Genomic DNA, 25,198 nt, shown 5'->3' on the forward strand with positions numbered 1-25,198 from the left:
TTTTGCGCACCAAATACTGAGTGTTTGGTAACTTTACCCAGAAGTTCTTAGATTTTCAGCTACTCAAGCCAGGCTCTGATTTCCAAAATAAGGCCAAATCTAGAACACTTTGGGGAATGAAGGGATCTGGCTGAGAGATGGGAGCTGGAACAGTTGCGGCACCGTCAGCCTCACATGAACAGAAACAAATTACTCAGACAAACAAGAGAAGAGCAAGGCCCAACTGGAAAAGCATGTAGATGAGTCTGCAAACCAAAAAAGTACCCGAGGCGGGCCTCGATCAATGGAGAAGTTTATTTTGCCAAGGCTAAGGACGCACCCAGGAGACAGGTCTGTGCCTCTCTCCCAAGATGGTGTTCAGGGCTTCGGTCAAGGGGAAAAGCCGGCTGGAGGGGCAGAGGGAGGAGGGTGTGGTCACATGACTGATTGCCCCATGCTGCAGGAGAAAAGGGGCAGGTGGGAACAGTCAGTTACCTGTTTCTCTCGTGCTCAGTAAATCGGCACTTTCCACGAGATAAGGTGCACACAGAGCAGCCACTAGTGGAGATGCTGACCCTCTCATCTGTAGCTGTCTGCTTAGGGCAAAGGGAAAGGCAGCTTCTTGCAGGACTCAGATTTCAGCGTTTTTCTTCTTGGTTGAGTGAATTGGGGCCTCCAGTTTTTATCTTCCTTTCACAAGTGCTGACCCAATGAGGCCAATCATGTGTGATTGGGATCTTCTGAGTGACTTGGTGGAAAGCAGGGCCCGACCCCCTGCCCAGGACGCTTGGGGAAGCCTTGCTGGCTGGACGGAGGGGAAGGAGGCTCTTGGCGACTGCCCCCAGAGGGGATTGGCTCTCCACTGGCCACGGCGATGGCTGGAGTGAGACCTGGGCCCTGGAAAAACACGAAGGTCCCAAAGCTGGCAAAAGCAGACACTGAGTTTATTATTTGCCAGACAAGGGGAGGCTTCCATTTCATTACGAAAGGTCAGGAGTGCTCTCTGAGCTGAAGGTGAATGGACAGCTGCGGTGTAGGAAACAGGAAGTTTTGTCCACAGTTCTGATTGGCGGAAAAAGCAAATTGTAAACTCTCTGAGGAGCGCTCCTGTTCCGATTTGTGTTGCAGAAGCAGGAGCACCGTTCCTGGAAGACCCTGGCAGGTGTGGTCTGGGCTGCGTGGCCCCGGAGCCTGCTGTCTGAGCCTCTTCTCATGGAGGGGGGGTGGTTTCTCTGGCACCCACATGGGTTAAGAGGGAGGAGCCCTGGGGCCTCATGCCCATCAGCCCCTCTCATCCTCACTGCCTGTGACGGATGGACAAGCAGCTCTCCCGGCTGCAGAGACAAGATGACCACAGGAGAGCCAGCAGAGGATGCTGTTACCAGGGAGCTAGGACAGCCAGCACACAGGCAGATGGAGGCACGCAGCTTGAGTCCCAGGCAGCGGGAGGACATGTGATTAAAATGCTGCTGAATAGGGAAAAAGTCCCGGGCCCAGAAGTTGAGGTCCCTGTGGGTGGGGCTGTGGGGAGGGGGTGCCACCCAGGCCATGCCCAGGCTTGTGCTTTCAGACCTTGCGCCAGTGCATTTCCGGGTAAACGGAGGCTGGGAGGGAAGCCTCTCATGTACGGGGAGGTGGTCCTCTGTCCGTGTCCGTGGTGAGGGGCTGTGCCCTCCCGCTGCCAAGACAGGAGCACCGGTGCTTTTGTAAAGAGCAGTATAAATACAGTTCCGTTGAGATAAAACACAATAAATAGGTGGTGGCAATGGTGGGGCGGCACCATGCCTGGCCTGCGCAGGCAGCCGGACACACACTGCAGGAGTGGCTGGCGAGAGGCCAGCCGCGGGGACACCAGCCGAGGTCCTGTTGTTTGAGGTAAAAATTTATAGAAACGGTTCCTTGACAGCGAAATCCCCGCTGGACACTCAGATGGGCGAGCACTGGCAGGGGCTCTGGGCCTCCGCCTGCAAGACCCGGACCGTCACTGGGGCTGTGGCTCAGAAGGACCCAGAGGTGGATGGATGTCCCTGCCCGAACCAGGGCCGCAGATGGCCCCACCTGCACCCTGCCTGATGCCCAGGCCTGGGATGCCCTAGGCTCGGCCCACCTGGACGTCCAGGGCCACCTGGGGGAGGTACTGGGGTCCCGCCCCGCCTGGCCACCCCAGTTGCTCCCAGGCAGCCACGGCCTCAGCGCGTCCTCAGCCGCAGGACCCTGGAGAGGGGCTCCTTGGCGCTGGAGTAGATGAGGTAGGCACCAGCCGTGGTGCTGAAGGCCTCCCAGTCCCTGCAGCCGACGGTGGGGAGGCTGTGCACCGCCACGAAGCCCTCGTAGCCCTGCCACCTGCGGGACAGACAGCGGCAGCCGGGTCAGCCTGGGATCTGCGGGGCGGCTCCTCTCCCCCGGCTCCCACCCGCGCTGTCAGGGACCCAGCAGCTCTGGGTCACATCAGAGCCTCTTCCATCCCCCCGACTGGAACGGCGTGGAGAGATCAATTCTGGGCCATGAGGGCCCTTCTCATCTTGCAAAGCAGGAGGCTGAGGCCCAGAAGAGGAAAGATTCCAGATCTCACCAAGATCCCAGTGCTACCTCCTATCCACCCAAGATCCTACCCCTGGGGACCCCCAAACGTGCAGTTCCAAGGGTCAGCCTCAATTGTGAGGTGCGTGACCTTCCCCAGGGCCCCCTCAAACACACGCAGGCCACCACGCAGGCAGGAGTCCCTCTGTCCTCAGATGCAGGAGCCCAACTCTCTGCCCGCTGCTCTGCGGCCCCACGTCAGGGGCTGCCCCAGGCCCTCATTCTTGCTCTGGGCAGCTGCTGGCCGCCGGGGTTTGCCTTCAGAAGGACTCATTTATCCCAGGGGCTTCCATTTCCAAGGCGTGGAGTCCCCAAGGCAGGGCAACAACATCAAAGGCATGAGTTGTTTACATTTAATTAAGGATGGCCTGAGCCTGGGAATTTCAGCCTGCAATGAGCTGAGGTTATGCCACTGCACTTCAGCCTGGGCTACAGAGTGAGACCCTGTTCCCCCCAAAAATAAATAAATAAAAAGGAGATATTATTAAAAAGGTACCAGGCCCAGATGGCTTTATAACTGAATTTAACCCAGCTGTCAGAAATGAGAGAAAAATCCTATTCTTCACGCTATCCCAGTCCACAGGTGCAGTTAGAAAGCCCTGCAGTGTCCACAGTTAGAAAGCCCTGCAGTGTGTATTTACTGTTAGGCTTCATTTTAAACTGGATAAAGTTAAGTCCCCAAAAGAAAACCACCAAGCAATCTAATTTCCTATTATAGATGCTAAAAGCTTAAAGATAGGCAATTGGAAGGCAGTGGCTTATTAAATAATTCTGCATCATCGCCAAGTGGCATCGGGTCTAATAACGTGAGGAGATCTCTCACTATAAATCATGACATCAGCAGTAAATGTAGTGGACTGCACCACACACTCACAGATGCCAAAGGAGACCCCAGCCCCAGCCCGGACGGCCCACAGCCCATCGAACGGCCACGCTCAGATGTGCTCGTGAAATTAGAGCAAGGTGGGACAGCTGCCGCTTCTGCCACCATCCAAGATTGTTCTGGAATCTTTAGCTAGGGAAGCAAGCTAAATAATCAATTAGAACACTAGAAATCAAGGGGAAATGTTCTTTATTCTCAGAGGTAATTATATTCCTAAGTCCCCTGAGAATCTTTTTAAGAAAAGCTATTAGAACTGATAGTTTGGTTAGGTGGCAAGACAAAAAATGATTGTCATGATGAGCAGCTGCAAATGAAAGTTAAAAAAAAAAAAAGCCAACCCTATTCGTTAAATGTACCAGACTTGGAAAACTCCTAGAAATAAATATGTTGAGAACACCACAGTGTCTATGAGAGAAAAATTAAATATCAACACCTCCCATGTTAGGATGTCCGCACGCCGCATCCCCGACAGAACCCAAAGGCAGAAGCGCCAGCACTCGTGGGTTGTGGCTACACCCGGGGCAGGGGCCCCAGCTCAGATCCCACGCGGGTGCAGCCAGTGCCGGGCTGTCCACTGGGCCCAGCCAATCTCGGAAATGACACCTGACTTGGGACTCGCTGTGAGCTGGTGGCACCTGCGAGAGAAGGTGAGCCCCCAGGGGGAAGCAAGGCGCTGGGAGGAGGCCAGGCTTGGCAGCTCATTACCTGTAAATAATACTGTTCACCGAGAAGGTGCGCCCATCGAAGGAGTTAGCGACCACCAGGAAATAATCTTCTCCCACCGAGAAAAACTCCCAGTCCAGAGCACTGTGGGAACAAGTGGGCGGATATTAGGACACAACAGACGTCGCCAGGTGGATTGGCCTGAAGCTACCTCCAAAATTCACAGAGGAGGAGCCGGGGCCTAAGTAGGGAGTGATTTTCTCACAGTCACATATGTGTTGGTCTATTCCAGGAAAATGTAAATTACTTGTTTGCTTAAAAAAATGTCAAATTTTATTTTATTTTATTTTTGAGATGGAGTCTCATTCTATCACCCCGGCTGGAGTGCAGTGGTGAGATCTCGGCTCACGGCAACCTCTGCCTCCCGGATTCAAGTGATTCTCCTGCCTCAGCCTCTGGAGTAGCTGGGATTACAAGTGTGCGGCACCACGCCCGGCTAATTTTTGTATTTTTAGTAGAGATGGGGTTTCACCATGTTGGCCAGGCTGGTCTTGAACTCCTGACCTCAAGTGATCTGCCCACCTCAGCCTCCCAAAGTGCTGGGATTATAGGCATGAGCCACATGCCTGGCCTCAAATTTTAAATTGTGGTAAAATACATATAACATAACATTTCCCACCTCAACCATCTTTAAGTGCACAGATCAGGGGCATTAAGCACATTTGTACTGCTGTGTGGCTGCCACCACCATCCACCTCCAGAACGCCTTCACCCTGCAAAACCGAAGTTCTGCACCCAGTAAACATCACCCCCCACCCCCTCCCCAGCCCCGGCACCCACACGCCACTTTCTGTCTCTATGAATTTGACCACTCTAGGGACCTCATATAAATGGAATCACACGGTGTTTGTCCTTTTGTGTCTGCCTTAGCTGAGACTCCAGTGACTCAAGGTTCATCTGTGTTGCGCTGTGTGTCAGAATCTCCTTCCTTTTTAAGGCCGAGTAATGCTCCACTGTGTGAATGGACACAATGTGTTTGTCCGTCCGCTGACAGACACTTGGGGAATTTCCTCCATGTGGCTACTGTGAATAATGCTGCTATGAACACCAGGGTACAGAAGTCCACTTTTAAGAGGTTGAAACAATCAGAGAAAAAGTCTCAGGCTCCTGGCGCCTGCTGGAGGCAGGAGCTTCGTTTCCCGCTCTGGACACTGTGCAGAAATGGAGTCACGGTGCTGTGGCCGCTGTGCCTGGCTTCTTCTCTCAGCATCGTGTCCTCAGCTGTGAGGTCAGCAGCCGTGAGGTCACTCCAGGAGGGGTCTACAGGACCTGCAGGACCTGCTGGTTCACAGAGGTTCTCCTACAGGCAGAAGCTGTTTCTTGTTGCAAACAGATTTGCTGTGTCCTGTCTTAGACAGGAGTCTTGCCTGAATTTGCCAAGGATGCATCTGTGCTTGGGGATGGCTCGGTTTGAGGGGTCTGACGAGCGGCTCCCCCGGAACCTTTCCTCCCCAGGAGCCCACCTGCTGAGCTGTCGGCGTCAGCCCCACATCTCAAGATGAGGAAATGGAGGTCAAAGCCATGTACACGCAGGCGTCCTGCTGACATGCAGGCCAGGCTGGTGCCTCTGTTCAGCAGCCTCAGGGCTGTGGCCAGTTCAGGCAGCAGAGGGGCCTCATCCTGGTGCTTCCCTGTAGGCAGTTGAGGGGCCGGCCTGCAGCAGGGGCTCAGACAGGACCCTGGGAGAGGGAGGGATCACGGAGGTGTCCAGCGACAGGCAGGGCGGGCAGAGCCCATGGGGCCTTGGACTCCTCGCTCCGGTCAGTCAGGGTGACATCTGGAGCCACCTCCATTAATGGCGGGTTATGATTTGGTTCCCATGGAGCCCGTGCCAGCTCGCTGGGAGGACGAGGACGCCGACGCCTGCGATCACATGCTCTGGTCTGGAGGCACGGCCGTGGGCCCTGGGTCAGCGTGAATCCGCGGGGTTACTCCTCAATCGGATCTGAGCTCTAAAACCCAGACCCAAGGAAGACAAGCGGCCATGTCGGATGTACCAGCGGTGGAAAATCCTGTCTGGCTGCACCGAGGCTCACGTCAGAAGCCAGCTTCGGTTTCACCACAAAATAAGGCAGCTAGTGCCCGATTCTGCCTCCAAAGCAGCCCTGGGTCACACTCGCTGTAGGACAGATGTTATTCTTTAGAATCATGCCCTCTGGCAAATGCCCATCATCGCACAAACGGATGGATGAAGTGTGACTCAGCCACGAGGAGGGGGATGCTCTGACACGCGCGGCCACGCCACCAACCCAGAGGACACGGTGCTGCGAGAAAAAGCCAGGCACAGGCCACGGCTCTGCGAGTCCATTTCTGTGCAGTGTCCAGAATGGGAAATCACAGAGACAGGAAGTTGGCCTGGGGGTGCCCAGTAGGGAGGGTGGGACTGGTAAAGGGTGTGAGGGCTCCTTCTGGGGGGATGAGAATGTTCCAGAGTTGACTGCAGCCATGGCTGCACGTATCTGTGGATTTAACAGAACTACTCAATCTAAAAAGCAAACACAGCAGACCATTTGAAGGCAGTCAGAGCCGAGGTTACACACAGAAGCCACGAAACCCCTCAGCGCCCTCGAATAGGGTTTTGGACTTGGTGAGGTCAGATCACGTCTCCGGGAAGTGTAGGGAATTCCCCATGCTGGGTAGAAGGGCTAGGAGTTTGACTTCTGTGTGCTGTTTCGATGGTAATTATTAAACATTACCTTAATTAATTAGTAAGTACTTTCTGTGTTTCATAATTTAGTTCATAAACTGTCCACACCACTGTCCAGTGGTGACATGGCCATAAGTCGCGAGTGTGTAGCTGTGTCCTGTCAGTTCCCGCAGCTTTCAAACACCGAGGCATCTGCCTCATCCGTTTCTGGACTAGCATCATCTCCATGACTAATTTTTAATCACACTTCACTCTCCAACTTGTCTTATTCTAAACGTTCTTCTAAAAAGCCTAATCTTTGTTTTGTTCTCGGCGTTGACATTAGATGGCGTGGATTCGTGCTGGGGACACGCAACCGCCGCCGCCGCCCCGTGCCTGTTTCTCCTGCCACGGCTGCCAGGCCACGCAGGGGCCACGGAACCCACAGGCAGATCATCCCGGAATCCCCAGTGCCCCCAGCAGGCACCGCCGCTGGCTCTTTTTCTTTATTCTGAGTGTTCTTTTTTTAATTTTTAAAAAATCATATAAGTAAGATATTAGTCAGTTAACATTGTCGTCCTTTGTAAAGCCAGCAGTTCAGAAGTAACAGGGCAAATAGGGAAAGTCCTTCCTGGCCTGCCTGCACACCCCTGCAGCCCGCCTGGTCCTGGGGTGACTGCTGACGGAGAGGGCACGCCCTTCCAGATCTTCTCTGCACTTCCACGGGCACGCACAGCTAAGCGGCACACAGCGGCTGGGCTCGCTCCTCCGGACTGGGATCATGAGATGTCACTGCATCTCACCCAGCCCTTTCCACAGAGCAGTTCGTCTTGGAGACTTTTCTCCTTGAAGGGTCTAAAGGTATGTGTTGTTGTGTCTCTCAAGCTGAGATGAGAGCCCAGTGCCCAGGAGGGGCAGGTGAATTGTGACTGAATGAAATGGGAGTGCATGGAACCCTGAGGAAGCCTGGGAAAGCCGCCTCCTCCCTCCCAGGATGGGGATGGGCCAGATTCCAGCTCCAAGCTTGACCCATGGCCCCTGGCTCTGGGATCTGAGTAATACGGATTCGACTGCAGGTTTATTCACAGACTTCAGAATCCCACCCCAGAGGAAGCCCCACGCTGGTCAGGACGGTTATGGATTCTCAGTGCCCGCTGTCCAAAATGTGGTGCCCACGCAACCTCCTGTGGCCCCACAGAGCATGTCGGTCTGGAGCCATCACTTTCTTGTACATACAGACCCACCCTCCATGTTCCCTGGATCTCACGTCTGTCTCAACACGCCAGTCTCCGTGTCCTGGTGTTTGTTGTCGGGGAGGATGCAACATCGGGGGAAGGGAGTAATCATGTCTGGTGGCAGTTGGCATTGGCAGGCAGTGGGCACTCGAAGCCTGCACCTTGCACCTGTCCCTGTGGGGCCTCGGCTATCCCTCTGCATGATGGGCATGAAGCCCCCTCCTTTCTCCACTGCCTGGATGAAAGGAGGCAATGAGTGTGAAGGGGCAGAACCCTGCACACAGCGCCCGGCTCTGGGAACCAAACCTGTGGCTCAGGGAGGCACTGACTTCCCCAGGCCAGGAAGGTCCCCAGGCCAGTCTTTCCACAGGAAGGTCCCCAGGCCAGTCTTTCCACGGGAAGGTCCCCAGGCCAGTCTTTCCACGGGAAGCGTGGTGAGGATGAGCCTAACAGGGATTCCGACATGGTGGGCCTCCCAGAGATCAGCCCACCCTCCCACCGGCCTGTGGTGGCGCATACCTGCAGGTGAGAATGTCCTGGAACTTGACAAAGGCCTGCGCGGTCACATTCAGCTCGTAGATGACGGAGTTGATGACGTAGGAATCATTCTGGACTTGCATCTCCACATCGTAGCTGTGACTGTTCGCCACAGCAAGGAAGATCCTCTCCCCGATCTGGAAGACCTCCCAGTCTGCAGCACCGAATGTCTAGGACCAAAGGAGAGAAGGTGCAGAGGTGTGGGTGAGCGGGCACAGAGGTGTGGGGGAGCGGGTGCAGAGGTGTGGGGGAGCGGGCGCAGAGGTGTGGGGGAGCGGGTGCAGAGGTGTGGGGGAGCGGGTGCAGAGGTGTGGGGGAGCGGGTGCAGAGGTGTGAGCAGCACTCTCCCTGGCTGTCCCCAGGGCTGCCACTTGGCAGGACGTGGGATCTTGGCACAGCCCAGTGCCTGCTGCGCTGCAGGTGCCAGACGTGGCACTCCTGCTGGCAGCCTCCTTGGCCATCATTCTTCCTGAATGTTAGTGCCAGCTGTGCCCACCCCTGCCCCCAGCGACCATCTGTATGACTTGCTTCTCAGCAATCCATGCCTCCCCCTACTCCAGGCCCCAGTGCTGTGCATCCTACGAGCACCACCTGCTGTCTCACCTCTTCCAGGAAGCCCACCCCGATCCCTCTAGTCCCAGCCTCAGACACTGAAGCAACATCAGGTACCTCTCGAGTTTTCTCTTACACGCTTTCCCTGGCCTTGCAGTTTGGCTGAGGCTTTCCTCTGGCTCCGTAGACAGAAGCCATCTCTGAGTTCCTGTGTTTGCCATTCCTCCATAAATCACTTACCACCCTCAGGAGGCAACAGGTCTGGGGCTGCACACGGAGACCCAACTGCGGCACCTCTGCCACCAACCTTGAGCTGCAGGAGCCTGTCTGCATGTGGGGCCCACAAGGCGGAAGCTTATGCCAGCACCTTGGGGATAAGGGTGGTGGGGCTGCACGGGGAAGGGGAAGGCTGCTTCCCTGGGGACAGTGTCCCCACAGGCTGGGGATCCCTGTGCACGGTCCCAGGCTGTCCTAGCTGAGGACAGAGCCGGTCATGCTGCGGGGCTGTGTCTCTTCCTGACTCACCCCCGTCCGGAGGGCCTTCTGCCTGAGGGACATTGTGCACCACCGGGCCAGGTGCGAGGCAGCTGGGACGTTTTCTATTTGCCCAAGTCGACCAGCAAGGGCCCGGCTCAGACGCCCCCGGGTCTGATGCGACCTGCCCTCCGCAGTAGGTCAGGCACCCTCCCATGCTTGTATGTTCAGGACGGGGCTGCCCAGGCGTCTTCTGGTCCCCCTGACTGTCCGGCGCCTGCCCGGCCGGCTCAGGTGCCGCAGGAAAGAGAAAACTCTGGGCCCAAAGTCAACGTGCGTTCTCCACGCCCAGCAGGGGGCGCCGTTGCCCGCCCGAGCCCGGAGAGCCTGGGCTGCAGGGAAAGGTGAGGTGCTGCAGGGGAGGGCGCCACAGGTGTGGACACAGCTCCGTGGGCACCAGGCAAGGTCCCAAAGCAGATCCGCAGCCGGTCAGAGGAGCGCACATGGGTGAGCTTAAGCTAAGAAACCAAGACTCACTAGGCAAGGACAGGGGACCAGGACACCTGGCGGCGCCGAACCCTCGGCGGGGGCGGGGCCAGGGGCTGGCTGACGCTTTCCCAGGTCAGCGCGCCCTCCCCTCCTGCGGCTCCACGAGATGGGACTATTCCTATCTGCTGGAGAACAGCTGTCCAGGCCACCCCACGTCCTTCAAGGGGACTCTGAGACACTCCAGGCCGGTGGGACCTTCAGCATCATCTGGACTTTGGCTGTCTCACAGGTGGGCGGGTGGGAGTGTTACACACAGGCCAGTTCTCTGACTTAGCAGAAGAGAAACAGGAATCATCAGACTGTTAAACCCTGGGCTTCTCCCACGCCTGTGCTGAGGAAACCAACTGAGTGGGCAACCCTCATGTGTGTACACATTTGTACACATGCCTGCACACACCTGCACACATGCAATGCACACACCACACAGGCCCATACCTGCACACCTGCATGTATGCATACATACAAACATGGATGTGCACTGTGTATGCACACACGCACACACACACGCACAGCACATGTACCACGCACACACACATGCATGGCCATACTGCACACTGCATGATGCATACATACACAAAACATGGATGTGCACTGTATGACACATGCACACACAGACACACACCTGCACGCACAGCCATACCTGCCACATGCATGCATACACACACAAACATGGATATGCACTGTGTATGCACACACACACACAAACACACACAGGCATATATGCTTACATTTTTACATGCACAGATGTACATGCACGCCTGTACACATGTCGATACACATGCAGATACACGGGCCTGCTCATGTATACATACACATGTACACCTACACACATGTATATACGCAGGCAACCATGCATGTGTGTACATGCATACAGGCATGTGTGCACATGTGCATATGTGTATACTTGCACACATGCCTGTACACAGGCACATCCCTGCAGGCACACACATGCACCCGCCTGCATGACATCTACACGCACACATACACCCGCACAGCACAGCTCTCCCCACATTGCTGGGGAAGCCTGAAGAGACATGCCTACAGCCCTGGGCGTCCTTCCAGTGGAGCCCCCTGCTTCTTAGCTACTTGCTGATGCTCACCTGTGTTGAGGCAGATCCTGATGGACTGCCGGGGCCAGAAGAGCCTGAAACTCCCTCTCAGGGAAAGCCTCAGAGTGCCCACCCTGTAGCAGCCCAGGGTAATGGGAGACCCCGAGCTGGCACTCTGAGCACTGTGTAGAGAGAGCTTACTGCAAGCTGGGGCTGAGCCGGGCATCACATCTCAGTGATGAGTGAGGTGCCCTCCCTGCCCAAAGGAGCCCTGGAACAGGGGCTGCTGCAGATGGGGGACCATGGAGGGGCTGCCTGGGGCCTTGGGGGCACAGAGGAAGAGGGCCCAAAGGCATGGAGGAAGGACAGGGGAGTTGGCAGCAGGAAGCAGGGAAGGGTATCCAGGCAGAAGGAACTGCAGGACAGACAGAGGACTGAGGGAGCCAGGAGGGCTGGGCGCACACAGAGTGCGGAGCAGGGGCTGGGGCAGGCCTACAGGGCAGGGGTGCTGTGGAAAGCAGCTGGGCCTCCAGCCAAAGGTCACTGGGAGCCAGAGGAGGCTTTTGAGCAGAACGAGGAGGTCAGATGTATGTGGACGGCTCTGAGACCCACAGGAGCTAGGAGGGTGTCAGGACAGAGGTGAGCCAAGTGCTGTGGGGGTGGGGTGGGGTGGGTCCCATTCCCAAGAGGGGAAAGAAGGGTGGGGTCCTTGGAGATAGGGGCTTCTGGAGACCCCTCAGAGAACTCGGTACATCCCTAGGGATGGAGACAGGGGCTTCGGGAGACCCCTCAGAGAACTTGGTACTTCCCTAGGCATGGGTGGCACACGGGCTGCTGTGTGAGCCCTGGGGAGGGGCAGGTGGCAGGAGTGTAGGGTGGAGGTGGTGGTGCTCTGGTCACAGCCCCGAGGCTGGTGGAGACCCTGGGTTGGGAATGCCTGAGATGTGCAGTCTGGTCTGGTGGGACCTGCAGCACTGCAGCCTGCCTGCAGGGCAGGGACTGTGCCCACGTTTCATGGGGTGGCAGGGAGCGAACCTTGAGCTGCATCTTGGTTGGAGCCCAAGGTGGGGCATGTATTTGTTCCAGGAAGAGCACGTGTCAGCTGTGGGGGTGGGCATGGAGGTCTGTCCAGGACATGGCAGTGGCAGAAGTCGGTGCTGTGTGGCCACCTGCCTGGCTGCTGCTCAAGGCAGAGCCCTTGCTGGAGTGCAGACAGGCCTGGGGGGGCCGGGGGCAGCTCGGAGGCTGCTCAAGTCACCCTTCTGTTCCCTGCACCCAGCCAGAGTCTGTGCACCCGATTTAGCAAATCCAGGGTCCCTGTTCAATCTAAATTTCAGACAATGAATGATTCTTTAGTCTGTGTGTATCCCATGTAATACTTGAGACATACTTTGGCAAAAAGAAAAATTAGTTTATCTGAAACTGGCTGGAGGCTGGCAGAGACCCCCCCATTGGGTGTCACCGGCTCCCGGCCCCAGCATCTAGCTGGCCGAGTCCACAGCAGGGTGGTCATTGTCATTGGCTGTTGACAGCCCCTCCTCCCTATGCCAAGCTGTCAGAAGCCCCTTGCAGGTTGGAGTGAACCTGTCCTTCTGCTGAAGCCGGGGCCTTCTCCCATTCAGAAGTGAGGAGGTGCCCCCCCAGGGGCTGTGCCAACCCAGGCAGAGGGTGTGCAGCGTGCGACCCGCTGTCAGGCCACTCCCAGATTCTAAGCACATTAGGGACTCATAGAGGAGAGAAAAAGAATCTTCACATCAAAGGCCCTGCCAAACCCTGGCTGGCACGGGAGCCAAGCGGCCAGGCACCTGCTGGGCTGGGCAGGCCCTCCCCGCCCTCCCTCCAATGGAATTCCCCGGAGCCTGGCCCTGCTGCCCTGGCACGGTGCCTGGCAGCTCAGGAGCATCTTGCTGGGATGATAGTGCTTCCGGGACTTGGCAGCCAGGAGCACCTGGAGCCCCCAACAGCTCCCTCGAGGGCGGGTGGGCACCCGGTAATCAGTGGATTAGTTGCTGGGCAAAGAGGCCCTTGGGTTCCGGCTTTGATGGGGCAAAGAAAGAGGATGCCTCTGTGGTCTGGGAGTGCCAGGGGAGGGGAGGGAGGCAGGATGCACCCCTGGGGCTCCCTCCCTAGCTGCCAGGAGAAGGCAGTTCCCCAACATGCCCTGGTTGGGGGGGCACTGGCATCCTCTCTGAGGGTAGCCAGCTAAGACTGGACAAGCATCCCGGGCAGCCGTGGAAGGCAGCGCTACTGGATGACAGGTCACTCCCCTGAGGGAACTGGGCTCAGCACACTCCCCAGCCAACTCTTGGGTGCCCCCCTGTGCTCTTCCCGGCCCTGCAGAACCCGCAAGCCTGGCACCTTCCCCAAGCTGCCTAGGCCACTGCCAGCTCCTGTGTCACAGAGAAGACAGAAGTCATGGGGCATAGCTGCCACCTTCCTGGAGCCCTCCCACCCAGGCTCTGCCCAGGCTCTGCGCAGCCCCTTCAGGCTGTCCTGGGCAGTGCTGACCACCGAGAGGGGCCCCCTCATGCCGTCCCCTTGACAGATGTGCAGATGGAGACTCAGAGAGACACAGCCAGGCCTCATGAGGGTGCTTAGGGGCTCCTGCCTGTTTTTCTAACCACCACACGGCTGCCTGCCGGGCACCTGTCCCCAGAGTGGCCCCCACTGCGTCCTTGCCCCACAGCACCTCTTGCCCTTCCATCACCATGGAAGTGAGTACACACACGTGTGCATGAGTGTGCATGTACATGTGTGTTGAGGAGCCATGGGCGGGACCCTTGGGAAGTGTGTGGCACCAAGTCGGGGGCCCAGCTGTGACGAGGGGTCCTTGCTAACATGGTGGCTGCTGCTGTCCTTGTGAGGACCCCACGTGCTGGCAGCTACAATCACAGAACCACCAAGCTTTGGAAGCTGCAACACCTTCTCAGGTCTGCAGCAAACTCACTAAGAAGCCAAACCTATTTTGGAGACCACATTTGGTGACCACGACCGCAGGGCCCACTCCATCAGCTCCAGGAGCAGGACCCTAGACTTCTAGGGACAGAGCTCACTCCTCCTTTGGTCCAAGCAGGGGAGGCCCAGTCATTGGAGGCTTGGTCTCTCCCACCTGGAAGAAAGTTCTAGAATTCCTGGTGGGATGGGCAGAAAGACTTTGAGGGCAGGCGGAAGAACGGGACATCAAACTCCCTTCCCCAGGGTGGCAGCCAGCTCATCACTCATATCTGCCCTGGGGCTGCAAAGTCCTGCCTTGCCCACCGACCATTCCCTTGGAGCACTGCACTTAACCTGCAGTGCCCTGGGAACGCCCACCCTGTGTTTCTGGGAGAAAGTGAGCTCTGTGTGCACAGCTCCTCAAACTCCACCCGCACCCCACACCCCCACAGACCCCTCCAGAAAGGGCGCCTCTCTGCGGCACACATGCATTTTCAAAGCATCTCGGCTTCACCCGCTTCAAAGCTCGCGTTCATGAAAGACATTGCAAAACTCAAACCAAACAGTAAACAAATGAAGACATCTCTAGGACCTAAAAGGATTTCAACACAATGTGAAAAATGTTGGCAAAACATGAAAGTGGGCTTTGTGAGTTTTGAGGAATTACTGAGTTGTGAGAAATGAGGCTCAGGCCGGGTGGAGAGGAAGCCCATCCATGTGTGCGTGCTCCCAGCGCCTGCCCAGGGCCCTCCTAAGGCGCGTGCAGGGCCTGGGCCATGGCGGTGCCCCCAGCAGCCAGGTCCCCGTTCCTGGAGTTCTGGTTCTGCTTGCGGGAGCTGCAGCCGGGCTTCCTTCTGTCCGCCGTGGTCCTGCTCCAGCCCCTGCTCTTCTCTGATGTTTGTTTCAGGCGGATGTCACCCACCCCTTGGGACTTCTTCTCCGCGGGTCGCTAGCCCAGACCCTCCCCTTGGCTCATGTGGTTCCATTTCTGCCCCTTTGCTGCTGGCCCCCTTCTGAGGATGCCCGTGCCTCTCCAGGACCACTGCTCCAGTCCTTGGTGTAGATCAAAGCTGGCCTTGACATGCGGCCTGAAAATGCAGAGTGGCCGCCTTCCGGGCCGGGCTGCCACCTCCACCACATCACCCGTGACAGACGGCCGTGTTTTTCAGTAACCACGTTCCACGAACACCTCCCGACTGCCTTCCAGAACACACAAAGATCAACGAAGCTCAGAATCCAGTCCCGATGTCATTTCATGAAAAGCAGGTAGTCCATCAAAGGGATGGGCCCCATGAGTGAAGGGCTGAGACCCCACCACAGTGTGAGGTGTCCCAGGCACTCCCGTCAGGGCCCAAACCAGGCTGCAGGCGGCATCCCCACGGGGCAGGCACAGAGGAGGTGATTCATGTGGACACAGGGACACCTGTGGACGCCCTGGCTCGGCTGCCTACCGCCGTGTGTTTGTGACCAGGTCCCTGCTCCCGAGCCTCAGTTTCCACACCTGCGAGGTGGGTCTGAGGTGGAATCGCCAACCAGCTGAGGATGTGCAGCCACAGACCACCTTCCAGAAATCTCCAAAAGGCTTTCCAAAACAGGAAGACAAGGAAGGCTGGAATTCCAGGGCTTCCAGAATGAGGCTGTCAGGAGTGAAGGGAGCCGTGCTCCACATGCAGGGCAGGGGCCAGGGCTGCCAGGTCTTGTTTATCTGGGAGTGCCAGGCTGCTGCCTGCACCTGGTCTGGGCACCCGAAGGCAGAGCTGCTCCTGCTTAGGGTCTGTGGCAACTGTCCTCCTCAGTGGGTGCTGCTGGGAGCTCCTCTGATCCCTGGTGGGTGGCTTCTGGCCTCGCCTCTTCCCCCACGGTGTAGGGTGTGGGATGGAGATGCAGGGCCTCTGCTCTCCTTCTCCTCTTCCGCTCCCCCAAGCAGCCTGGGTTGTACCCCCACTAATAAACACCAACACCCATGCCCAGTGTTGGACCCAGACAGATTCCCCTGGGTTCGGCCACGGGGCGATTCTCTGAGTGACACATCATGATCAGCTTCGTGTGGTCCTGACTTCATGGTAATGTCAGCCCCCAGAGCCAGGGGCCGGGCTATGGCACCACCCACCCAGGCGATTTCCATGTCGGGACGACCGATTGTGCCCTCCCTGGGGCAGTCCCCCATGCCAGGCAAACATTCTCCTTTCATGCTTAAAATCACAGGACAGGTTCACCTGCTTCGTACTTGGACCTGTGATCTACGTACGCTGCTTTTCAACAAGTTTCTGGTTGTCCCCTCCTGGGTCTGGCCCTCCCCTCCTTCCTTCTTTCCCAGAGGAAGAAAACACACCAGCTGTGCATGCAAGAGCGCTCCCAGCTCTCCCATCTTCCCACCCCAGGCGCCCCTCGCTCCTGCTCCCTGGGGCTCTGGGTCCTGTCCCACCTCGGCGGCTGCTGCACAGGAAGGCCGTCTCCTGGCCTGGCCCCTGTGTCTCTGCCTTCCTCGTCTCCTGCAGTCTGTGCTTCTGTCACTCCTTCAGTGTGCCATCCCTGGACACACTTTGTGCTCCGTGGACTCCACAGCCCCCAAATCCCCTCTTATGCCCTCCCTGACCCCAGACCATCTGGGCTGGCTTCTCTCTAGGACACACACCAGCTCTCATTCCAGAACTTTCCTTATGGTCATCTTTGGGTGGAGCCACCACTTCCAGTTCTGATCTCCTGCATCTGGTTGAGTACCCGGGCTTGCCAGTGCACCCCAGGAACACCGCCTAATCCAGGGCTCCCACATGTCTCAGACTGACAGCCAGACTGGGTCATATGACCGGCACTAGCCAATGAGCTGTGAGCACACGTGAGCACACGCGAGCACAGGGCCAAGCTAGGTCATGTGACTGGCACTAGCCAATGAGCTGTGAGGACATGTGAGCACAGGTCCAGCTAGGCTGGGACATGTGACTGGCACTGGCCAATGGGCTGTGAACACAGGTCAGGTCAGCCCTTTCCTGCTGCTTCCCACTGTGTGTGCTCCAAGGGGTAGCTGAGACGAGACAGCAAAACCTTGTCTGAGTTGATATGAGAACTAACCCAATATGGCAGGAAGCCACTGACATGTGGGAGCCGTGCATGGCAGCGGCCAGCGTCCTTGTCCTGCGGGGGCACTGCGTACATCACTCGCCTTCAGAACACTGAGTCCTCCTACCTCCTGATACCCTGCGGATGGGAAGTCCCAGGCTGCCGTGGCTCCTGTGTGCTTTGAAGGTAACTTTCCTTTGCTCTCGCCCTCCTTGGGCTCAGCACCCTTTCAGTCTGATGAGATCTGGGAGGTTTTCTTCAAGGCTTCTCTGACAATTCCATCACTTTCCTCACCCTCTTCTTTTTTTCTAGAACTTTGGTTAGCCAGATACAGACTCTCCTGAGTTGATTCTCTTTTCATTCTACATTCTAGAAGATACTGTTAACTTTATATTTCAATCATGTTAATGAATGTCTTCTTTTAATGCCAGCAATTGCATTTTTAATGTCCAAGCTCTCTGTCTCATTGGTAGCATTTTTATTTCATAAGTGCAGTATTTTCTTGAATACTTCTGAAGGCAATTATAACTTTAAAAAATTCCTTTCTGTTTCTAGAGCTAGCTCAGTTTCTTTCAGCCTATCTTTATTTTCTTTAGCCTGGCTCCTGCAGTTTTCTGGATTTTTGTCAAACCTCCAGGGACCCTCAGCTGGAGAGGATGGCATGGGTGACACGCAGCTGGCCAGGTACGCTCTGGGGCACTGGGGCATCTTGAGCACCTTGGTGCAGTGTCATGAAGAAGACACTGTAAATTGGACTTGGTGTTATCACAGGAGCTTTAGGATCACGGTGTTGGTAGATCTAGGATGATAATCTCCAAAATGCACTCCCCAACCCACTGCAGGGATCCTTTCTCTTGTCACCTCACTTTGTGATTTAGAATGCAGGGCCTCCAGGACAGCAGCCTCTCCGTGGCTCAACAGCTGTTAGGAGACCTTGCCTAGTTGACGAGAAAGTCACTTGTGGTGCCTTTCCATCCAGGGTGTGCGATTCTGCTCTCAAGACCCCCTGGAGGCTCCCCCTCCCCCCGACCCCCAGCTCATCTGTGAGATGCTTGGAAGGGACTGCCTATGCCTTCTTTCAGGATAAAGCCTCAAGTCCTGCAATTGTTCCTTGTGTGATAACGTTTCAAATCCCTTCCTGATTCTGGCAAAGCTCCTCGAACATGCTCCAGTGTGCTGGGGCTCTGTATGTGTGAGCCTGGAGCCAGCAGGGTGCTCGTTCATGTTAGAGCACCAGTGTGATCCTGATGACACGTGGCTGGTGTGGAGCCCCGGGTGTTTCCACGGGAACTGCTATCGGCCGGATTGCCTGCGCTCTGCAGCTCAGCTGTGCCCAAGTCCCCAAGCCATCCTTTCGTTGCTGCTCGATGTCACCATTTGCCATTTTTTTTTTTTTTTTTTTTTTTGAGATGGAGTCTCACTCTGTCGCCCAAGCTGGAGTGCAGTGGTGCGATCGCGGCTCACTGCAGGCTCCACCTCCCAGGTTCACGCCCTTCTCCTGCCTCAGCCTCCTGAGTAACTGGGACTACAGGCGCCACCACCACGCCCGGCTAATTTTTTTTGTATTTTTAGTAGAGATGGGGTTTCACCGTGTTTGCCAGGATGGTCTTGATCTCCTGACCTCGTGATCCGCCCACCTTGGCCTCCCAAAGTGTTGGGATTACAGGCGTGAGACACTGCGCCCAGCCCACCGTTTGCCTTTTTAGCCACTGTCCCCACGTGTCGAGGCCTCCTTGGGAGTCCCAATTTCCAGCCCATATCATGCTCTTGGCCCCAGCTGGCAGCTGCTTTCACATCTCAAACCTCACCAGCCTCAAGTCCAACTCCAGGTCAATGATTACTGGTCAGAGGAGCCATTCCTGCTGAGCCCTGTGGTCAGGGTAACCCATGACCGAAGGCTCCTGAACCCTCCTTCAGGTCCGCTGTCTGCACACCAGCACGTGGCCACCAGCTAAGGACACCCTTGTAGTTTCCCAGAGTCTTAGCAGCATGCGTGTTGTGGTGAGAGGACGGTGCAGGGACCAGTAAGACAAGGAACTTGTGCTCAGCTCTGTCCTGTGCCACATCAAACCAAGCGACAGGCCGCATTGCTTGGCTTGATCCCAGTTCTGCCACGGGCAAAGCGCTTCACCGTTCTGAGCCTCTGTGTCCTTGTGGGTAACAGGGACCAGTGGCAGCAAGCCCCTCTCAAGGTGCTGTGAGGGTGACGTGGGAGGATGCGGGCAGAGCTCTTGGCACAGGTGCTCTACAGAGTCGAGGCTCCGCCAGTGTGGGCTGCTACCACCACCTACCTCCTGAGGCTGTTACCAAGGCCAATGGCTGGAAGGAATCTTGCTCACCCTCAACCCCAGTGCACTGAGCCTCACTCTGCCCTCGTGCCAGGAGGCTCACCCCGCCTCTTCCTGGCTCCCAGGCACGCTCACCTGTTTCATCCACTGCACTAGCAAGCTCAAGGTGTGTTCCTTCTGGCACTGCTGCCTCCTCACCTGGGCACCTGCAGCTCATCTGGGCCGCCACAGCAGCCTCCCAGTGGCTCACTGCCTCCCAGCCACCGACCAGTCATTATCTTGCAGCCCTGTCAGCCCCACAAGGGCAGGCTTCACGTTTCACTTGCAGCCTGTGGCTCTGGGTGGTGACCCTGCTGCCTGCTCCCAGCCCCACTGCCCTGCAGGTACCCTCCCCACTTTCCCAGCCCTCACTTCCTCCTGGTGAGGGCTGGGAAAGTGGGGAGGGTGCTCCCTGACATCTGCTGTCCTCATGCCCTGAACATCCATGTAAAGCTGCCCTTCCCCACTGGACCACGAGTGCCCGAAGGGTGGGGCGGTGGTCACCTGGATGACACTGTGCCCCAGCCTGCCAGAGGGCTGAGCACGTGGGAGTCCCGGTGCAATTCTCTGCATGCATTAACATGTGTGACTGGTCCCTGTGAGCCGTGGCTCCTGGTCCGGCCCCTGCAGGCTTCTCAAGGTGCTGCTCTCACTCCTGCTGGGTGGAGGGGCTCCAGGAACCTGCGATTGCTGAACTCCATCTTCCTCCCTTCTGTTTTGAAGCTCATTCCCATGTGCTACCTGCAGGCTTGCTCTAATGAGATGTCTGTATGGAATGTTATGTATGGAATGTTCCAGAATGCCTTCAATCATTTCAGCCATAAAGCCCCACCCACCACATACACAGCCTCTTGTCTAAAGCAGGGATAGCTTGGCAAGGCCTGACTGTTGTCGCTGTTTTTCCAGACTCCCTGATGGGGGCGAGGGGTCCAGGCATCAGCGTCCGCCATGGCTCTGCCCCTGTACCAGCCTCACTGGGATATGGCGTGGGGGCAGCTCACGTGGCAAGAGTGGCCCGGGTTAGTCTCACTGCCTCAGGTGCAGAAGGCCCTGAGAACATTTCTGCAGGGGAATGAGTCGCCAGGTCAGAGGGCACAGAAGATTCTGGAAGGACACGAGGGAGGTGATGTCTTATGAGAGGCACGCTTCCAGCAAACAGTGGGAGTGCTGTCACCGGCACTGCAAAGCCCCTGAGCTGCCCCCTCTAGGGAACTGCAGCTCACATAGAGGCTGAGCCCGAGGTGGGAGATGCGCCCCCACCTGTCCCATACCCCACACCTCTGCTCCGGTCACAGTCCTCAGCACACTTACTGGGAGCAGGCAGCACGCTGTCCCTGCCCCTGGAGGTAGCCTAATAAGCACCTGTCGCTGCCTCAACTCAAAGGTCTTGTGGTGGCTGGAACCAGCCGACGGACACTTGAGGCCTGGAGGGGAGTGCCACTTGCTGCCCTGACCCGGCCCCCACACTGCCCTGGGTCAGAGCCGAGCTGCCCAGCTGCCCCAGGGCCAGGGCCCCGACGCCCATACAGACTCAGATTAGACCACGGGAGCTTCCGAGGGGAGGGAGGGCCTGTTCTGAGCCCGGGGGCTGCTTTATGGAGAACACCACGCCAGGGTCCGGCAGAGCCAGGGTGTACCTCCTACCTCATTTCCAGGCACCTGGACTGTCCCTGGGCGCACAGAGGCTCTCAGGCAAGAAGGGCTCAGACGCCAGGCAAGGATCCTGTGCCGTCCAGAGGGGCAGGCCCTGCCTGGGTTTTGGGGTCGCGGGTGCAGAGTAGCACTAGGTTTGGCTCTCGGTGGACCCCCAGCCCACATCACCTGTCCAGCAGGTGCACACGACAGACGCAGTGGCCAGCCATGGAGAGCCGGGGCTCATGCCGGGGGCCTTACCGGGAAGGACTGGAAGAGCTGGAAGGAGCCCAGGAGCCGGATGTAGAGGTGCGAGTGCACCTTCGTGGAGGTGCCGTTGAAGGTGTTGGCCACCACCAGGAACGAATAGGGCCCCACACTGAAGAACTCCCAGTCGTAGGCGCCGGAGGTGGCAATGGTCTGGTTGGCCTCGAAGAGCCGGGTTGCCGGGTTCCACTTGTAGATGACACTGTCGATGTTGTGGTTGTCGCCTGGAACCAAGGGACTGTGCTGGGGGCAGGGAGGCAGATTCCACAGCCCCATGGCAGCCCTGACGGGGCCAGAGCCCAGTCCAAGTCCCTGCCCCGAGGACCGAAGACCCACGAGGGCAAGGCCAGCTGTTGGGGACATTCTTACCTTGAGCCTCCCGCCCTCAGCCCCTTGCTGACTCCACCTCTGGGCCATCACAGGTGCCATTCCCATATGGAAATGCTTGGTGGCCCCCACCGCCCTCGGGACAGGTGTACATCTCCAGGACCTCCCCGTGTCCTGCAGGTGGGGCCCACCGTGTCCTGGCCCCGCCACCCACAGCTCCCCAGCATCCCCACAGGCCAGGCCTTCCCACGAACTGCCACCTCTGCCTGGAGGCCCCTCCGTCTCCACTGTGGAGCTCCCCCATTGGGTGGGTCGTGGGCTCAGGGGAGTGCAGAGCTGTGGAGCCTGGGCAGGGTTGGGTCTGGGGGGTCCTGCAGGAGGGAAGATGCCCTCAGACCCAGGCTGGCTCATGGAGCTACACAATGGCAGGTACTCGTGGTGGCCACTCAGGGCAGTGTCCTGGCCTGGAAAGCAGGTGTCCTGGTGCCTCCCAGGCCAGTGCTCCTCACTGTCTCTGCTGGCACAAGGTGGGACAGCTGCCTGTCCTCAGGAAACAAGGCCATGGAGGCCATCCAGATCCCATGTCCTTGGCAGCTGTCCTCCACCGCACACCTGGCCATGCCAGCCACCAGGCCAGTATCCCTGCCATGGGCCTGGGCCCACCACCCAACATCTGCCCTCCCTGTACTGGTCAGACCTTTCCTGCTGGGAGGCTGCTTAGTCAGTCAGTCATTGAGGTAGTCAGTCAGTCAGATGTCAGTTATTACAGTTAGTCACTGAGGCAGTTAGTCAAGTAGTCAGTCAGGTAGTTTGTCAGTCAGCCAGGTAGTTAGTCAGTTAGTCAGCCAGCCAGCCAGTCAATTAGTCAGTGAGGTAGTCAGTCAGCCAGTCAGTTAATTTGTCAGTCAGGTAGTTGGTCAGCGAGTCAGTCAGTCAGCCAGCCAGCCAATTAGTCAGTGAGGTATTCAGTCAGTCAGTCAGTTTGTCAGTCAGTCAGGTAGTTAGTCAGTGAAGTGGTCGGTCAGTTGTATTAGTCAGTAAGGTAGTCAGTTGGTCAGTCAGTTAGGTGGTTAATAAGTCAGGTAGTCAGTCAGGTAGTTAGGTAGTCAGTCAGGTAGTTAGTAAGGTAATCAGTCATTTAGGCAGTTAGTTTGGTAGTTGGTCAGGTAGGCAGTCATCATCAGTCAGTCAGTCAGTCAGTGAGGTAGTCAGTTAAGTCATTGAGATGGTCAGTCAGTAAGTCAGTCAGGTCGTCAGTCAGTTCAGTAGTTAGGTAGTCAGTCATCAGTCAGGTACTTAATCAGTCAGGTAGGCAGTCATCAGTTAGTCAGTCGGTGAGTGAGGTAGTCAGTTGTCAGGTAGTCATCAGCCAGTCAGATAGGTCATCAGTCAGTCAGTCAGTCAGTCAGGTAATCAGCCAGGTGGTCAGTCAGTCAGTCAGCCAGTCAGTGAGGTAGTTAATCAGTTAGTCAGTGAGGTAGTCAGTCAGTCAGTTCGTTAGTCAGGTAATTAGGTAGTCAGCTGGTCAGTTCAGTGGCTAGTCAGGTAGTTGGTCAGTCATCAGTCAGGTTGTTAATCAGTCAGGTAGTTTGTCAGTCAGTCAATTAGTCAGTGAGGTAGTCAGTTAGTCAGTTTGGTAGTTAGTCAGGTAGTCAGCCAGTCATCAGTCAGGTAGTTAATCAGTCAGGTAGTTAGTCATCAGTCAGGTAGTCGGTCAGTCGTCAGGTAGTCAGTCAGTCATCAGTCAGGTAGTTAGGCAATCAGCCAATAAGTGAGGTAGTCAGGTAGTCAGTCAGATAGTTGGTCAGTCAGTCAGTGAGGTAGTCAGTCAGTCAGTCAGTTAGCTAGTCAAGTAGTTAGGTAATCAGTCAGGTAGGCAGGTAGTCAGTCAGATAGTTGGTCAGTCAGTCAGTCAGTGAGGTAGTCAGTCAGTCAGTTAGCTAGTCAAGTAGTTAGGTAATCAGTCAAACAGGTAGGCAGGTAGTCACTCTGTCAGTCAGTCAGTCAATCAGTCAGTGAGGTAGTCCATCAGTCAGTCAGCCAGCCAGCCAGCCAGTCAGGTAGTTAGTCAACTAATCATTCAGTCAGTCAAACAGTCAGGTAGTTAGTCAGTTAGATAGTAAGTCAGTTAATGAGTCAGCCAGTCAGGTAGTTAGTCAGGTAAACAGTCAGTGGGAGAGTCAGGTAATTAGTCAGGTAGTCAGTCAGTCAGTCAGTGAGGTAGTCACTCAATGAGTCAGTCAGTTAGTCAGCCAATTAGGTAGTTAGGTAATCAGTCAGTCAGTCAGTCAGGTAGTTAGTCAGGTAGTCAGTCAGGTATTTAGTCAGTCAGACAAGTAGTCAGTAAGGTAATCAGTCAGTGATGTAGTCTCAGGTAGTCAGTCAATCAGTTAGGTAGTTAGCCAGTTAGTCATGTAATCAGTCAGTCATGTAGTCAGTCATCAGTCAGTTAGGTAGTTAGTCATCAGTTAATCAGTTAGGTAATTAGTCAGTCAGCTAGTCAGTTAATCAGGTAGTTAGGTAGTCAGTCAGTGAGACAGTCAGTCAGTAAGGTAGTCAGGTAATTAGTAGTCAGTCAGAGAGTCAGGTAGTCATTCAGATAGTCAGACAGTCAGGTAGTTAGTCAATCAGTCAATCAGTCAGTGAGGTAGTCAGTCAGCCAATAGTCAGTCAGCCAGTCAGGTAGTTAGGTAATCAGTCAGTCAGTCAGATAATCAGGTAGTTAGTCATTCAGATAGTCAGTCAGTCAGTCAGTCAGTCACTCTTTGAGGCAGTCAGTCAGTCAGTCAGTCAGCCAGTCAGATAGTTAGTCATTCAAGTGGTCAGTCAGCCAGCCAGTCAGGTAGTTAGTCAGATAGTCAGTTAGCCAGTCAGCTAGTTAGTCATTCAGGTTGTCAGTCAGCCAATCAGGTATCAGTCAGGTAGTCAGTCAGTCAGTCAGACAGTCAGGTAGTTAATCAGTCAGACAATCAGTCAGTCAATCAGTCAGTGAAGTAGTCAGTGAGTCTGTGATGTAGTCGGTCATTCAGGTAGTCAATCAGTCAGTCAGGTAGTCAGTCATGTAATTAGTCAAGTAGTTAGTCAAGAAGTCAGTCAGGTAATTAGTCAATCAGTCATCAGTCAGGCAGTCAGTCATCAGTTAGTTAGGTAATTAGGTAGTCAGTCAGTGAGTCAGGTAGTCAGTCAGCTAGTCAGTCAGTCAGGTAGTCAGTTTCAGACAGGGAGGGAGGCTGGCAGGCATTCTGTGCTGGGAGTCAGTCTGGCAGTCCATGTTTCTGGGGTGGCTGTGTGCTGTGGGCAGGTGCCCCAGGGACCACCGGTAGATCTCCCTCCCCCAGACAGTGAGGAATGGTCCAGAACGCATGTTCACCCTGTGCTGCATGTGGCTTATTGTTTTCTAATAAGATACACATTCACCCTGCGTGCAAGTCTTGCTCTGCCCCTGGAATGGTTGCCTCCTGGTGTAA

General features: G+C 56.1%; 1 protein-coding gene and 1 long non-coding RNA gene across 4 annotated transcripts in view; one reads left to right on the top strand and one right to left on the bottom strand.

The window, feature by feature from the left end:
• Positions 1 to 252: 252 nt before the first annotated feature.
• TSPEAR (thrombospondin type laminin G domain and EAR repeats) overlaps positions 253 to 25,198 on the bottom strand; it is a 190,841-nt gene continuing 165,895 nt past the window's right edge. For 2 of the 3 annotated variants that reach the window (XM_012501851.2, XM_003277377.4), the window contains 4 exons: positions 21,399 to 21,628; positions 8,546 to 8,733; positions 4,148 to 4,249; positions 253 to 2,322 (listed from right to left, as the gene is read on the bottom strand). In XM_012501851.2, coding sequence (XP_012357305.2) covers positions 2,169 to 2,322; positions 4,148 to 4,249; positions 8,546 to 8,733; positions 21,399 to 21,628 — 674 coding nt within the window. In that variant the 3' untranslated portion in view covers positions 253 to 2,168. Of the gene's footprint in view, positions 2,323 to 4,147; positions 4,250 to 7,850; positions 8,258 to 8,545; positions 8,734 to 21,398; positions 21,629 to 25,198 lie in introns of those variants that run through there. The other variant, XM_012501852.2, reaches the window with a different exon arrangement.
• On the top strand, positions 17,233 to 18,282 carry LOC101176495. Its single transcript, XR_180286.1, has 3 exons — positions 17,233 to 17,364; positions 17,789 to 17,862; positions 18,158 to 18,282. It is a non-coding gene; the product is annotated as an uncharacterized LOC101176495 (long non-coding RNA).

This window comes from Nomascus leucogenys, chromosome 25 (genome assembly GCF_006542625.1).
Source record: "Nomascus leucogenys isolate Asia chromosome 25, Asia_NLE_v1, whole genome shotgun sequence".
NCBI classification, from domain to species: domain Eukaryota; kingdom Metazoa; phylum Chordata; class Mammalia; order Primates; family Hylobatidae; genus Nomascus; species Nomascus leucogenys.